A 14,971-nucleotide genomic window follows, 5' to 3' on the forward strand; every position below is an offset into this window, starting at 1 on the left:
TACACTCAGGCAGGAAAGTAGGCAGTGTAGTTTAGCAGTCAGCAGCCAATGGCATTTATTGGCCGTGCTGGGAAAAGGGAGCGTGTATGCTGACAGCACCAGGCATTTTACAGCTAGGTGCCTGAAAACGTAAGGAATTTGACGATCCAGCCACAGCAAGCACAATAACGAAAGAGAACAAAGAAAGCATGGAAAGACAAAGACAGGATAGGAGAGGGGGTAAGACGCCCACAAATTGCCATGGAATCTAAAAAAAGAGAGGAAAAAGACATTGTGCTGGTGCATTGATGTTTCAAAAATTCGGCATCTGGATTTTTTATTTTCTTTGCACAAGCGACAGGGAGTCGTTGGCCCCTCTCCGCGAACTGGGGCGCAGAGAGCTTGGAGCACAGGTCAGTGATGCCCAAGGCCACTACCGCCATGCGCTGGATACTGCATGAAATTGCACTGCAGCACCTACCAGTTAGCAGCTGGACTGCCAACTCAGGCCTCTGCGCGCAAACAACAAATAGCATTCAAGGCAATTATGTTCCATCTATATGGACACATTGGTGCATCCAGCGACTTGGAACATGTGCTGTGGAGCCTGCAGCTGTAATGACGCCTGAGGGGAATGCCTCAATGCCAGATGAGCTGTACCAGGCCCCCGTCCAACCACTGAGCAGCGCGCGGCCCCTGGGACACTAGCCAGGCGAGCCAGGTTTAGCACTCCGCTGAAGTGAGGCCCCAGGTACGAGGTGGTACCGCTACCATGCTATCCGCACAGGCTTGGCAACAGCTGAGCTAGAGCTGGATACATTCAAATGTTATTTTCTGGACTCGACTCTCGTCTCTGTTCCTCTCCCCCGTAGACTTTTACTTCGTAACAGGTGGCAGAAGCGTTGCACTGCGAGGTGGACTCTCGTAAGGGTTAGCTCGACGTTAACGGATACCCGTACTCCGTAGTAATATCCATTTCTCCATCAGAAACTGGAGCAAAAAGGGCAGCCCGAAGCTTGATAGCATCTCGCACTTGTACTACGTACTATCGACGTCGTAGTACCTGTACTAACTTAGTACCCGGGCCCCAGCGCTGCGTTACCTGGAACCCGTCCCATTCATTGTCACCCTGCCCTCTCTCCTCTCACTCACTCTCTCTCTTGTTCTTCCCCCCCAGCAGCTCTTTTGCCCCCCGACCGCGCGTGGATCTTCTCCTTTTTTATCTCGCAGCAGAGAGGAGGGCCTTTGATGCCTCTGTGACGCACCCGCGGGCCTTGCTCCAATCTTTGCCTGACGGCTTCTCAGGGCCCTGGCAGCGCAGACAGAGCATCCTCGCACTTGTCCCAAGTACTGTCCGTACTCATTAAGCAAATTGACCGCCATGACAACCGCCGCAGCGTCCCAAGGCTCCGACTTCTCCCACACCTCCCCCTCGCGAGCTGCCCCATCCCGGTCCTATTCCACACGCTCCTCCCGCCCCCCTCCCGTACCCTCAGGCTCTGCTGGCGGCGCGGCTGGGCCACTTGCATCCTCCATTTCCAGCGCCAACGCCAACGCCAACACCAACGCCAACTCGCACTCGTACTATCACCACAGCAGCTACCAAGGCCAGCAACAACAGCAACAACCTGGGGTGCAGCAGCAGCAGCACGCAGCATCGTCAACAGCGGCTTCAACTCAGCAGCAACAGCAGCAGCAGGCTCGTCACCGTCGCCGCAGCTCGTCGTCGTCTCGCCCGACCCACGCACACAGCCACGCCCACGAGCCTACGTCGTCACAAAATGACTACGAAACCTCACATCTAGCCGCATCCCAGACCAAGCGCAGCTCCAGCCGAGACCGCCCGCCGCTCTCTTCTAACAACAGAGCTGCCGACGCATCTCGATCCCATCGAAGGAGCACCAGCACCCGTTCAACACATACTCGCCAGGGCCACGCCGAAATGCCTCCCTCCGCTGTCGCCAATAATGGCAGCACTGCCGCTGCGTCGCACCACACTTCCCATGGCGGCGCCGACGCGACGCACGCCAAACAGTCCAGATCGCGCACCACCATCCCAACTCAGTCTGGCAAATGGATCTTGGGCAAGACCATCGGCGCCGGCAGTATGGGCAAGGTGAAGCTGGCTCGCAAAGAAGACGGGTCTGAACAGGTACGTACCCCTATGCTTTCACTTTTGATATCATATGGCGTTGCTAACATTTCGGGCACTTGCCCTCAAAAAGGTTGCGTGCAAAATCATCCCTCGCGGTTCTACTGATGATGGTCATCAGAGTCGGGCAGAGAAGGAGCGCGCCGATCAGTCAAAGGAGATCCGAACCGCTCGCGAGGCTGCCATTGTCACCCTTCTCCACCACCCTCACATCTGCGGCATGCGAGATGTGGTTCGCACAAACTATCATTGGTACATGCTCTTTGAGTACGTCAACGGCGGCCAGATGCTCGACTACATCATTTCACACGGTAAGCTTAAGGAGAAGCAAGCCCGCAAGTTTAGTCGTCAGATTGCCAGTGCCTTGGATTACTGTCACCGAAACAGCATCGTCCATCGTGATCTGAAAATCGAAAACATTCTCATCAGCAAAACCGGCGACATCAAGATCATCGATTTTGGCCTTAGCAACCTGTTTTCCCCTCGCGGCCATCTCAAGACCTTTTGCGGAAGTCTCTACTTTGCCGCCCCCGAGCTGCTACAAGCGAGGGCATACACGGGTCCCGAAGTTGACGTGTGGAGTTTTGGCATCGTTCTCTACGTTCTCGTTTGTGGTAAAGTGCCTTTCGACGATCAGAGCATGCCTGCTCTTCATGCAAAGATCAAGAAGGGGCTTGTCGACTACCCAAGCTGGCTTTCGAATGGTGAGCATCTCCCGCCTTACCCCCAATATGTGACCAATGATGTCATCAACTGAGTACTAACATACTGCTTCTTTTTAAAAAATAGAATGCAAACACCTGATGTCCCGGATGCTTGTCACGGATCCCAAGCAACGAGCAACCATGCAAGAAGTTATGAACCATCCATGGATGCTCAAGGGATTCAGTGGTCCTCCAGATAACTACCTTCCCGTCCGAGAGCCGCTTTCCGCAGACTTGGAGCCAGAAGTCATCCACGCCATGCAAGGCTTCAACTTCGGCTCTCCCGAGTCCATCCGTGCTCAACTTACAAAGGTTATTGAATCAGAAGATTACCAGCAGGCTGTCAAAGCCTACCAACGTGAGAAGGAGCAGCCACAACCCACCAAAGACAGCGAGAAGAAGCGCGGATTTGGCTTTGATTTCTACAAGAGGAGAAACTCCAACAGCCGCGACACCCTCAGTGGGCCAAGCTCCGAAGCGTTGCAGATAGGTGCTGACCCCCTAAACGCATTCAACCCCCTCACTTCCATCTATTATCTCGTCAAAGAGAAGCAAGACCGCGAGCATGCGGAGATGAACCCACCAGCAGCTACATCTCGCGAAAAGGAAAAAGAAAAGGAGCGAGAACGGGATAAGGAGCGAGAACGCGCAGAGCGTGAGCGTGAGCGTGAGAGAGAAAAGGAAAAGGAAAGGGAGCGTGAAAAGGAAAAAGAAAGAGAACGTGAACGCGAACGTGAGCGTGAGCGTGAAAAGCTTCCAGAGACCGTACCAGATTTGGCACCTCCTCAAGCGGCTCATACCAATGCTGCAGCGTTTGAAATGCCAGGCGAGAGACCTACAGGCGGACGAAGTCGACCCAGAGCTCGTACTCACGGAGAAGATGATGCGCCAGACTTGGTGAAACAGCAGCACATACCTGTGCCGCCTGAATCGAAGGCCGATCAACTTCAGAAGAAGGAAGGTACTACTGCCAGCTTGCTCCGGCGCTTCAGCACTCGCAAACGCAGAGAGCCTGATCGATCAGATAAGGAGAGAGACCGATCCTACCCTCCTGTGGTACACGTCCACTCACCACCTGAAGGAGCTCCTACAGCCCCTAGAAAGAGCTTCAGTATCCGACGTGGGCGGCGAGAACGTGACGATCATGCCAGTATTGCGCTACCAACTGGCGGCGGCAGCCAACATAGCGAACTTCTAAGCCCCCCAATGTCTGCCGGTGGTATTCGCGGATCTCGAAAATCAGGCCTCGGACGGTCAACCAGCGTGAACTCAGCGGACCTTCGTCGACGAGATAACGCCATGTCATCAAGAGAACCACCCTTGACGAGCGGCTCAGATCAATCTGTCACAAATGACCAGTCTTCGACTGTACAGAGGAGTGCGAGCCACACGCATTCGCAATCGGTATCAATGAGGGCCAAGTCTTTAGGGCACGCGCGTCGCGAGAGCGTCCAACAGCGTCGTCTGCGAAGAGAGGCTGCTCAAGAGGCCAACGTACCTGAAGAAACCGATTTGGAGCAAGAAGCAAGCGGCGTCTCCACTGATAGATTGGACAGCGCTGAGTTGGCGAAACCCGTATACCTCAAGGGTCTTTTCAGCGTTTCCACCACTTCTGGCAAGTCGGTTCCAACTATCCGTGCCGACATCAGGAGAGTGCTGAAACAGCTAAATGTCGACTATATCGAAATCCGAGGGGGCTTTAGCTGTAAGTATACGCCAAGTATCGACCTGAACAGGGTGCATGACGCACCGAGCAGCCCGCCTGCCCAAAATCAGGGTGGCGGCCACCGCCGCCGGTTTAGCTTTGGCGGCCTTATGCGAGGCGAGGACCGTGATCGCGACGACATTCGCGAAATGGATCGATCCCCTGTGACCCCAAGGACCCCCGGACGGCAGGACCGCGACCGCAACCGAGACCGCAGCTACTCCAACTCTGAAGAGTCGGTGGATAGCATCCCCCGAAGGAGTGGAGGAGTAGCGAGGCGCGTGCCTGGAGAGACGACCACGCAAGTACAAAGCGATCTTGGTGGTAGCATGGTGATGGAATTTGAGATTTTCATCGTCAAAGTCCCACTGCTTTCCCTACATGGTATCCAGTTCAAGAGAATGACTGGAAATACATGGCAGTACAAGAACATGGCGGAGCAAATTCTCAAGGAGCTGAAACTTTAAAGCATAAGTTGTCTCCAGGCAATAATATAAAAAGGTGCATATTCTGGGTTAGCGATGGCATTGGTGGATGTATAAAACTGCCGATTTACGAAACAAGTCGAAGAAGAAAAAAAAATTGTGCTGTTGGTACGAAGGAGAAAGGCTTTATCGCCTAAAGCGGGCAAGTTACGACGATTATTCGAAAATAGAAGCAGAGGGCGCGTTTGTATATGGCATGTTGCGGCATTTCACGTACGTAGCCGGAGTTTTCTTTTCCTTTCCTTTCTTCTTTTCTCTTTGCTTTTATCAACATTTATTTTTGTTCTACCCTTGATAGTGTGAGTACTTGGGACTGGCAGGTGGATATTAGAACACCGGCCAAGTAAGTAATGAGAACTTGTTTGGGGGGTGGCGGTTTACCACAATGGGGAGCACATGAGGCATATATCTTGGTTACTTGTCCTCACTTAGATTACGTATTAATAAATAGCAATATGATTCGCAATATGGGATATTCTCTTCTTTCTTTCCTCCTTGATTTCTTTTGTTGACCGACTTTGATGAGCTATTAATCATGACTAGACGTTGAATCCTTGCATATGAAGGTAAATCATGTCTCAGGGAATCTGAACCGCCTGGTGAAATCCTTGTTTCACTATGCGAGACATGTCTTTGTTTTTAATCCTCAACGGCACTTGGCTATCCTTACGGAGTACCCAGAGTACTATTGCGTAATGACTTGCATATACGTACATCAGCTATTTAGCACATGCGGCACGGGAACAGTAGCGAGCTTTTCCAAGTCGGTTAAGGCATCATGCAGGTCAACCATGCCTATCACACGGAATGGGAGCGGCAACGGCAGGGCAAGTAGGGGCAGCGAAAGAGGGCTGTGAAGCCCTATGAGAGGCAAATGGCTGCGGCTAGATGCTCCTTGCAGCCTCCGATCTGTATGGTTCGTATGAGTTGTATGGTGTTGAATACAAAGTGAACATGTATGGCTGCTTTTTTCACACGTCTGAGCGTTTGAAGCTGTCTAGAAAGAGAACTTCCTCTAGGGCCATTTCGTACTAGCACTTGGATACTACTCCTCCAATGCGCGTATCTTAAGTACGTACATATGTAGGTACCCCGTACCTTGCTCTGCACGCTATGCACACCATCTCGGTGCGTACAAGTACCATCTGCCGACAACTACGTAATTGGGGTCTTGGTCGTCCGCATACAGCAAGCGGAGAGGCAAAAAAACGCGAGCGGAGAGCAAAAAGGCGGGTCTCGACTCACAAGCGACCGGCGGAGGTCACCTGCGTTATCTGCTTGTATGAAAATGTACACGCGGACGGCCAGAAAAAAGAGCGACAAGCAAAAAAAGAGGATCCAGCGCTGCTAGCAGGGCTTTGCTGCTCGAAACGCGGGGCCGCCTAGGCCTGTCTTGGCGATTCTGCCGCCTCTGACCGTCCTGACTGCAACCTTGCAGCCGCCAGCCTCTTTCGCTCGCGGATAGCAGCTTCGCCTGGACCAGCTTTCTCCTCCCACTAACCGCCGCCGTCTTTGCTTCTCTCTCATCCTTCACTCTCGTCTGGCTCGACGTCTGGGCTCGTTTGTTGATCGCGTTCCTGGTCCTTGGACGATTTGCTGGACCGCTGCTTGACGAAAGAAGAAAGAATACCAGAACCTTACCGGTGGCCCTACTGCTGAGACGAAGAAAGAAAAGAAAAAAAAAAAAAGATATCCCGGACTCGTCGCCACCATGACTGAGGTTTCGTCTACCCGGCTCTACCTGGGGAACCTCCCTCGAAATGGTCCATCTCCATTGTTTTCCTGCTCCCATGGCTACGACTAACTGGCTTCCCTCAGCTACCAAGGCCGATGTCGAGGCTCACTTTGCGACCCACGGCACCGGAGAGATTACCGAAGTGAAGCTTATGAATGGCTTCGGATTCATCGAGTATAAGGATGCCATGGATGCTCGAGACGTCGTTCCAGGTTCGCCTTGACCCGTTCCAACTATAGATGCCTTTGCCACCGGATCTATCGTGCTAACCAATCGCGCTTTCTTCGTCGCCATATATAGCCTTCCGTATGTCATCGCCCTACCATGTCTACCTGAACCTCTCTTCCCCGTCTATATACCGTCGCCTTTCGTTCTGCTCGAGACTAACCCGCGATTGAAACATAAAGATGGATCCGACTTTATGGGAGAACGGCTCACCGTCCAGTTTGCCCGTGGAGCTCGACACCGAGAGGGCGGCATGGGGCACGAGCGTGCGCCGCCGCGACCGCGTAGAACTCCTCACCGAATGCAGATCACGGGACTTCCGAATGATACCAGTTGGCAGGTCTGTTCCCTCTCCCAGTTTGTTGTACCTGGATTCCACGGGACTTGCATGCCTTTTTTATCATCATATACTTGAAGCAGTTTGGTTTGCTATGCTTTGCATTGGGTCGGCATGTGCGCCCCGCACTATCCCTCTCTGCCCTTTCGTTCTGGACTGGCGACTCTGGCTTGGCATCCCTGGTTCCTGACTTGATGGATATTTTTTTTTTTGGCTTGCCGATACGTGGACTTTTTTTTCTCCAGGCTTTTTGCTCCCCTCCTTGGCAACGACTTACGTGGATTCTACGAATAGGACCTTAAAGATTTCGCCCGTCAATCAAGCCTTGATGTGGTGTACTCTGAGACTGGCCGCGACTCCAATGGTCGAGGGTAAGCGCTGTTAAGCTTCAAGCTATAAAATCTTACATGTATGTCTGTGACTAACAAGAGGGCCGTAGCTTTGTCGAATTCGAGACTGCTGCAGATCTGAGAACAGCCGTTGAAAAGCTTGACGGTCGAGAGTTCAAGGGCGCCCGTGTCCAGTGCTTGGTTGACGTAAGTTTTCGATATTGTGCTTGTCTCCCTGTACATCATTTTAGGTCTCCGCTTGCTCACTTTGGATACCTAGACTCAACCCGATATGCCCCCGCGGGATCCCCGTGGCCGATCTCGTTCGCCTGGACGTAGGCCATACCCACCCCCGCAGTTTGATAACTATGACCGCCGAGGAGGAGGCGGTCCTCACCGAGGTTACAGCCGCGAAGGCGGTCCATCGTACGGCTACCGTGATAGAAGCCCTCGCCGTGACTACTACGATGACCGGGCGCCGCGCTATCGTTCACCCCCTCGTCGGCCAGTGGAAGATTACCCGCCACCTCGAGGCCGCTATGATGAGCCTTACCGCCGCGATTACCCACCTCCTCCTGCCGACCCTTATGCAAATGGCGGCGGTCGACCTGCCTATGACCGGCCTCCAAGAGACTTTCCTCCCAGGGAACCAGCATACCCTCGAGAAGGAGGATATGCGCGGGACTACGATCGTGGTGGACGTTACTGGTAAATTTAATTCTTCTCTATTTTATCTCTATCTCTCTTGGGGCCCGCGCTGTATAGCTCTACTTTCCCATGCTGCCTGTTTTTATACTTCTATTTTATACGCTCGCTCTCTTGGCGGAATCGGCCTTGACCAAACGTGATAGATGACCTACCACAAGCGGATTAATCAATTCGAAAAGTTGGGGCGTATGGTTTGCAGAGGCTGGTTATTTCGGGATTTGTATCTAGTGTGGAAGGTTGGGGAGTTTGGACTTAACAACGAGCAGCTTTGCTATTTGCTATTTCGATATGAGTGGATACCGGACGATGAAGAAAGGCCAAGGCTAAAGCCCTTGATGATCAGAATGAATATGGGATCGCTATCGACGGAAAGCAGGGAATCTCCGGGACACATGATATCACATGGGAGGCAAGAAGAGTCAGGCTGTACGATTAACGGGATTTATGTATGGTTCATTTGGTATTTCTCATTTTATTTATTGATTTCTTTTTTTTTTTTTCTCTCAGTTATATAACATTTTCGCATCAAAACGTTCTGAATCCATATACGACGTGCTATTCGAACAGTATAAAATGAAGTTGAAAAATGAAATAAATATCATCGACATAACAAACATGGCATTAGAAGAACTGCAAGCAGCCCAACAGTGGCGTTGGCGACCATGACAACGCGAGAAGTAGTCGCTGTTAGTATTATACACAAACCATCCTCTTGGCTTATACATATATATATATATCTCCACCAGCTCAAGGAAATATTTCGCTCATTTCCAAAAAAAGAAGAAAGAAATTGACGAGGGGGTGTTTTTGCTGAAGCCGAACAAAATAAGTGTGTATGTCAAAGGGGTATTTTCTCTCAGATTTTGTCCCCCTTAAGAAGTTTTTTGTTTTACAACATATTACTGCCAAGTCTAAGCGGCAGTCTTCTTCCACTGGGAGTAAACGCCGATTGCACTGCTGACGGTTCCGGCCAGGCCGACGAAGCCGTCGTCGAAGCCGACCCAGTTGAGGGCAGCGAAGGGGATAGTCAAGTCACAGACGTCGGAGACGAGCTGGAGACGGCTGGCGAAGCGTTCCCTGGGGAGTTTCACATGTTAGTTATTCATCTTTTCAAAAGGTATGTTGTATATATGTATATATGGGAAAGAAAAAAGAGTAGAAGAAACTCACTTTAAGATGCGCTTGCTCTCAACAACGCCCTCGCCGTCCTTTCGGTCAATCTTGGCCTCGCGCTCCTTCAGCCTGTACAGCGTATACAGCTGCGCCGCCACGCTGAAGACCAGACCCATGGCCCAGAAGCGATAGGCATGCTGCGTCAGCGTCTTGGCAGCCGACCACTTGCGAATGCCGGCCGCGTCGCCCACGGTCAGCATATCAAACGACAGGTATCCCGCGTATCCGATCTGGCGGCCGACAGCGGCGTAGCGCAAGAAAGGTTCGAGCGTCTTTGCGTCGGCGGCCTGGGCGGCGGCCTTTACGTGCTCGAGGTTCTTGCCGACGCGCATAATCTTGCGGGCGAGGCCAAACTGCTTCTTGATTGCGTTCCAGGGGGCCATCTGGGACGGGGTGCCGTTGGTGCGCAGGAGGTACCAGGCGTAGAAGCGGGCAAAGTACTGCAGCGTGCGGAGGATCTTGTCGCGGCCGACGGTGGTGGCGACGAAGCGGAGGTAGTGAGCCACCGAGGGGTGGTAGACGAGGGTGTCGGCGACCATTTTGGGGGATTGTTGTGGTGTTGTTATTTCGTGATGTTCGTGATGGGTGTAAGAGAGATGTTTCGGAGGAGCAGTAGCACGCGCACGCTTATCGGCTTCGGTTATTGCTTTTTATCGCAGACGATGACGTCTTATTCTTTCTCCTTGAAGAGATAAAAAAAAAAAAAAAAAAAGGTAGTTGGCAATTCAATGGGGGTATAGGCCGTAACGGAGGGAAGATGAAAATGAAGAAGAAGTAGCCAAGGACTGGACCGAAAGAAGAATAAAAAAAGTAAATGAGAGTCAGAAGTGTCTCGTGTTTAGCCGTGGAAAGGCTTCAAGCCAAACGGTTGCAGAAGCCGACGGCACCTGTGGCGTGTGTAGAACATGCCGAGGTCCAGATTCCCCCACACTGGAGAAGCAGAGATATAAGAGAGTCAGGCCAGAGACTGAGCGTGTGAGTGAACTTGCTTAGCTCAGCAACCTGGAGTTTGTGTGGAGAGAGAGATCCAAATTCCGGAGTAGACCCGCAGCTGGCCTGTGTTTTTCACGTGAAGCAGAGACTCTCGGGGTTGGCTTATGTAACGCACAACCTCTTATCTAAGCTCGGTACTCTCTCGGTACTCTCTCAGCAGCGCAACTCACGTGAGTCCCCGCGCCCCGCCCAAACAGGGAACTTGTTAGCTCCATCCAGCGCCTCTTGGGCTCCTCTTTCCGGGAAATCCTCTTAGACAATAGCTGTTCGGAGCTGGGGCACCGGGGCATAGCCGGGGGGAACTGGTCTAATACTGAATACTTTGCTGTACGAGCATACTATTGTATTTTTCTCAGGGGAGAGCAAAGTAGATACACGCAGAAGCAAAAAAAAAAAGCTCCCCTCATCCGGCAAATGCCGTAAAAACCCACCCCGGACGGGAACCCTACCAGCCAGTCAACGGCCACGCTTCGGTATAGTCGGTTACGTTATTACTCGCCCTTTGCCGTGACCACATACCTTTATGGCCTTTTATGCACGTCCTTTGTAATGGAAGGGGGGCTTGTACGCCTCTTTGCAGCCAGCCCTTTCGAAAATCCTTCCCCTGGGATTGGCTGAGTGACCCCTTAGTAAAAGAGCCTAGAGTAGCCGGGACTTGCCTTGCCTACTTACTTATACGTAATGCCGCAATTCCTAAGTACTTAGTAAAAAGTAGGTACTTAGTAAAAAGAGCTGGGCGTCGGGACCCTGCGTTTTTGGCCTCGTTAGTCTTCCCGGCCGGATGGCAGCGGGCGAGTTATCGTCAAATCTCGGCAGCGTCTTGTGATCAAAAAGAGCAAGCATCCCCTTAGTCAGGAGGCTTTTTCTTCTTTCTTCTTCTTCTGTTTTGTTGCTCTATATATTTAGTAGTGTCGTGATCTTTTTTTTTTTACTCGACTTCTTTCCATTCCCCCCATTCATTCCACATCTCTCTCTCTTCCTCCACTAACCGAACCCCACGAACAACCAACCCCGCGTCATCGCTGCCGAACAGCTTCAATCCCGAGAGCTCGTTTCAGCTCAATTCAACTCAATTACTTCTTCCTCCACTTGCTGTTACCGATAATCGAATACCTTGCCTTTTAATAAAGAGCAGCACGTAATTCAATTGTTCAAAGGAAGCTCTCTACTGCGCCTTGAACTCATAATCTCTCGGTCCTTATAACACCCATTACATCATCGTCACCAACACCAAACCGCCACGATGACAGACACCGGCGAAAAAGTCAACACTCACATCGTTACCCTCACGCGATTCCTAACGGAAGAGCAAACCAAGCACAAAGAAGCAACCGGTGACTTCACGTATGTTTTTTTCTACTTGTAGTTTTAGCTTGTACAGCGTCGCTTTTCATCGCATTGCATCATGTAATTCCAGTTACACAACACACACAAGACTAACACGCGACTCGCAACAGATTGCTCTGCCATGCCCTCCAATACTCCTTCAAGTCCATCGCCTACTACATCCGTCGCGCCACTCTAGTCAACCTCACCGGCCTGGCCGGCTCCTCCAACACCACCGGCGACGAGCAGAAGAAGCTCGACGTCATCTCCAACGACCTCTTCATTGAGGCCATGCGCTCCTGCGGCAGGGTCGCCATGCTCGTCTCCGAGGAGGAAGAGACCGAAATCCACTTCCCGCACGCCATCGGCGCGCGCTACATTGTCTCCTGCGACCCCATTGACGGCTCGTCCAACCTCGACGCCGGAGTGTCTGTCGGCACAATCTTCGCCATTCACAAGATCCCAGATGGCGTCGACGTCGCCAGCAAGGACGACATCCTCAAGCCTGGCACGGAGCTTGTTGCCGCTGGTTTTACCATGTACGGCGCCTCTGCCCAGCTCGTCATGACCATGAAGGGAGGCACTGTCAACGGCTTCACGCTCGACAACGGCATTGGCGAGTTCATCCTGTCTCACCCCGACATGCGCATCCCCAAGGCGCGCTCCATCTACTCCGTCAACGAGGGTAACTCCCTGTACTGGGAGGACAACACCATCAACTACTTCAACTCTCTCAAGCAGAAGCAGGCCGACGGCAAGCCCTACAGCGCTCGTTACATCGGAAGCATGGTTGCCGATGCCTACCGTACGCTCTTGTACGGAGGTATTTTCGCCTATCCCGCAGATAAGAAGAGCCCCAAGGGCAAGCTTCGTATTCTTTACGAGTGTGCGCCTATGGCCTTGGTTTTTGAGAATGGTGAGTTTTTCTGAAATTTTCTTCTCTCTAGTAGCTTCGATGAAAATGCTAATTTTGATATGCGATAGCCGGTGGCCAAGCCGTCGACAGCCATATGAACAGAATGTTGGAGGTTGTACCAGAGCACATCCACGACAGGTCAGGTATCTTCATGGGTAGCTATGATGAGATTGAAAAGGTCAAATCATTCTACAAATAAATCAAAACAAGTTAAATAGGGACGGGGTGGAAAGAGGATGAAGGGAAATGAATGCATGACACGGGATCATAAAAAACCTGCATCATATAGCAAAAGCTAGCTTATGATTTCATTTATTCGTGGACGAAAGCTATCAATGATATATATAAACCTATAATTATACACAAATTTCACATCCCCAAGTATTTACTTTGCTTATTTTGATCCTGAGAGAGGACAATGAAAACATACCTTGTAGTAGTGACTACCATAGCTTTGGAATCAACCTCGGCGTATTCTTCTTCCACTCTTGATAATCCTTTCTATCTCCGTACCGCTTGCCATACTTTTTCTCAGACAGGGGTATGCCAGAGACCTTGAGGAGCAAAAAGGCCGCAAACGCGGGACTAACAAATGACAAGACTGAAGTTGTAATGACACCCAAGGGGCCTCCAGACAAACCCAAAGCTTGCTGGATGGGCAGCCGGGCGAGCACGCCAGCTGAGACAGTCGCAATTCCGGTCCAAAGGGAGATTTCCCCAAAGTAGTTGGGGTACCGACTATCAGTCAATCTCGTTAGATCCAAAATAACAAATTGCCTAGGTAAATATATAAACTTCCAAGTTTTGAGGCACAAAAAAAAGCAAGTTATGAAACCGCACTACATGATTATAAAAAAAAGAGTTTGTTTACACTTACCTCTTCGAGAAAAGTCCACTCGTCATAAACTCTTCATCATGCAACTTGAGCTGCTTCTCCCTTTGCCACTTGCTCTTCTGCACATCTGCCAACACTTCATACACAAAACCGGCGAGCCAAATCGATATGCCAATGACGTCCGTGGCAACGGTCTTGGGAATAGCAGTTGCCAACACAGTTGCCGGGATGGCGTTGAGCATAATCACAGGCATAAGCTGGAGCGAAACCCAAACGGCTTGGAAGAAGAAGGCCCTAGAGAAGCGAGCGGGCTTGTGGCGGATAGAATCGAATCGAGAATCATGGCCGGCGGTAAGGATGCGGTGAAATAGAAACGAGCCAACTGTGTTTTGGTGGTGTATGAGCAATTAGTTAGTTTTTCCCATCAACTAGTCAGATGTCAAGTTTAAAAAAGAGACAGTGCGTGGTTTTGATACGAAAGTGTAAGATTAAAGCTCCCCTCGGCTCAAGGAACCCGGATTTAAAGCATCGCAAGAGGGAGCTCACGTCGCACTGCCCATGCCGCAGTCATTCCCGTCAGGACAAGCTGTCTCCAGCTCAACAGTACCGCAGCACCCGCATTCGCACCCGCGCCCGCACCCCCCTTCAAGACCTCAATCAGGCTCGGCAGCCGAGGAAGAGTCGTTGCATTGGCGGCATAAGCAGCCGCGCGAGCTCGCAGCGCGGGGAGATATAAGCTTAGCGTTCCGACAGCCAGGAAGGTCACTGAGCCAGACACATCGAAGAAGCGCTCCGAACCGGCGAGGATGGAGGGTATCGCGACGGCGCCTTGAATAGCAAAGGCGGTGGCGAAGCAAGGGATGATGGACCGCAGGAGGGGGGAGTGGAAGTTGGTGATGTGGAGGAAATGGTCGAGGAGTGTCATGGTCTCTTGAGTTGGAGCCAGGCTGTTAATTCAAGTCTGGAACTCATGTAAGAACTCATGTAAGAACTCAATCCAAAAGACCGACGGAGAAATATGATGTAGGGAAATCAAAAAGAAGATTGAAATTGAGAAAAGAGGGGTAAAAAGAAAAGAAAGGTGTTTGAGGAGATGGGATGCGATCAATTTATCCGATAAAAGACATGGTAGCGTTGCATTTAGAATACACCAAAGGATTGGATGGCTGGACTGAGCTGAAATGTGGTGACGTCGACGCCAAAGCTACTCCGATCCAGCTCCAAGAAGCTATTCGCGCGCATCTCGTTCCTGCATGTGCAATCTCAATTGTAAAAGACGATTGGTTCCGCATTGCATTAAGATTGTAGATTGAAGCACTCAATGGTTGAAAGTAGTTCAATTGCACTGATTGGTTGATTGGTTGAGCCA

General features: G+C 51.3%; 5 protein-coding genes across 5 annotated transcripts; 3 read left to right on the top strand and 2 right to left on the bottom strand.

Moving 5' to 3' along the window:
• The first annotated feature begins 1,141 nt into the window (after nucleotides 1–1,141).
• GGI43DRAFT_350512 (MARK/PAR-1 family serine/threonine-protein kinase) lies at nucleotides 1,142–5,519 on the top strand. Its single transcript, XM_083202256.1, has 3 exons — nucleotides 1,142–2,131; nucleotides 2,205–2,835; nucleotides 2,921–5,519. The coding sequence occupies exons 1-3, from the start codon at nucleotides 1,361–1,363 to the stop codon at nucleotides 5,005–5,007; spliced, it is 3,489 nt and encodes a 1,162-aa protein (XP_083061777.1). The 5' UTR covers nucleotides 1,142–1,360; the 3' UTR covers nucleotides 5,008–5,519.
• A 1,324-nt stretch (nucleotides 5,520–6,843) lies between these two features.
• On the top strand, nucleotides 6,844–8,892 carry GGI43DRAFT_402635 (uncharacterized protein). Its single transcript, XM_083205706.1, has 6 exons — nucleotides 6,844–6,972; nucleotides 7,061–7,066; nucleotides 7,168–7,325; nucleotides 7,617–7,693; nucleotides 7,762–7,858; nucleotides 7,932–8,892. Exons 1-6 carry the CDS (start codon nucleotides 6,912–6,914, stop codon nucleotides 8,361–8,363), a joined length of 831 nt encoding a protein of 276 aa, XP_083061778.1. The 5' UTR covers nucleotides 6,844–6,911; the 3' UTR covers nucleotides 8,364–8,892.
• A 285-nt stretch (nucleotides 8,893–9,177) lies between these two features.
• Nucleotides 9,178–10,515, bottom strand: GGI43DRAFT_350566 (peroxisomal biogenesis factor 11). The gene is made up of 2 exons (XM_083202257.1): nucleotides 9,530–10,515; nucleotides 9,178–9,436 (listed from the first exon to the last, which is right to left on the bottom strand). Exons 1-2 carry the CDS (start codon nucleotides 10,069–10,071, stop codon nucleotides 9,271–9,273), a joined length of 708 nt encoding a protein of 235 aa, XP_083061779.1. The 5' UTR covers nucleotides 10,072–10,515; the 3' UTR covers nucleotides 9,178–9,270.
• A 1,057-nt stretch (nucleotides 10,516–11,572) lies between these two features.
• GGI43DRAFT_350782 (fructose 1,6-bisphosphate 1-phosphatase) lies at nucleotides 11,573–13,512 on the top strand. Its single transcript, XM_083202260.1, has 3 exons — nucleotides 11,573–11,869; nucleotides 11,983–12,767; nucleotides 12,836–13,512. The coding sequence occupies exons 1-3, from the start codon at nucleotides 11,769–11,771 to the stop codon at nucleotides 12,964–12,966; spliced, it is 1,017 nt and encodes a 338-aa protein (XP_083061780.1). The 5' UTR covers nucleotides 11,573–11,768; the 3' UTR covers nucleotides 12,967–13,512.
• Nucleotides 13,145–14,715, bottom strand: GGI43DRAFT_402643 (DUF1295 domain-containing protein). The gene is made up of 3 exons (XM_083205707.1): nucleotides 14,149–14,715; nucleotides 13,645–13,984; nucleotides 13,145–13,505 (listed from the first exon to the last, which is right to left on the bottom strand). Exons 1-3 carry the CDS (start codon nucleotides 14,525–14,527, stop codon nucleotides 13,211–13,213), a joined length of 1,014 nt encoding a protein of 337 aa, XP_083061781.1. The 5' UTR covers nucleotides 14,528–14,715; the 3' UTR covers nucleotides 13,145–13,210.
• Nucleotides 14,716–14,971: the final 256 nt, after the last annotated feature.

Source organism: Trichoderma evansii (genome assembly GCF_050947405.1).
Source record: "Trichoderma evansii strain SZMC 28006 chromosome Unknown GGI43scaffold_7, whole genome shotgun sequence".
NCBI classification, from domain to species: Eukaryota; Fungi; Ascomycota; class Sordariomycetes; order Hypocreales; family Hypocreaceae; genus Trichoderma; species Trichoderma evansii.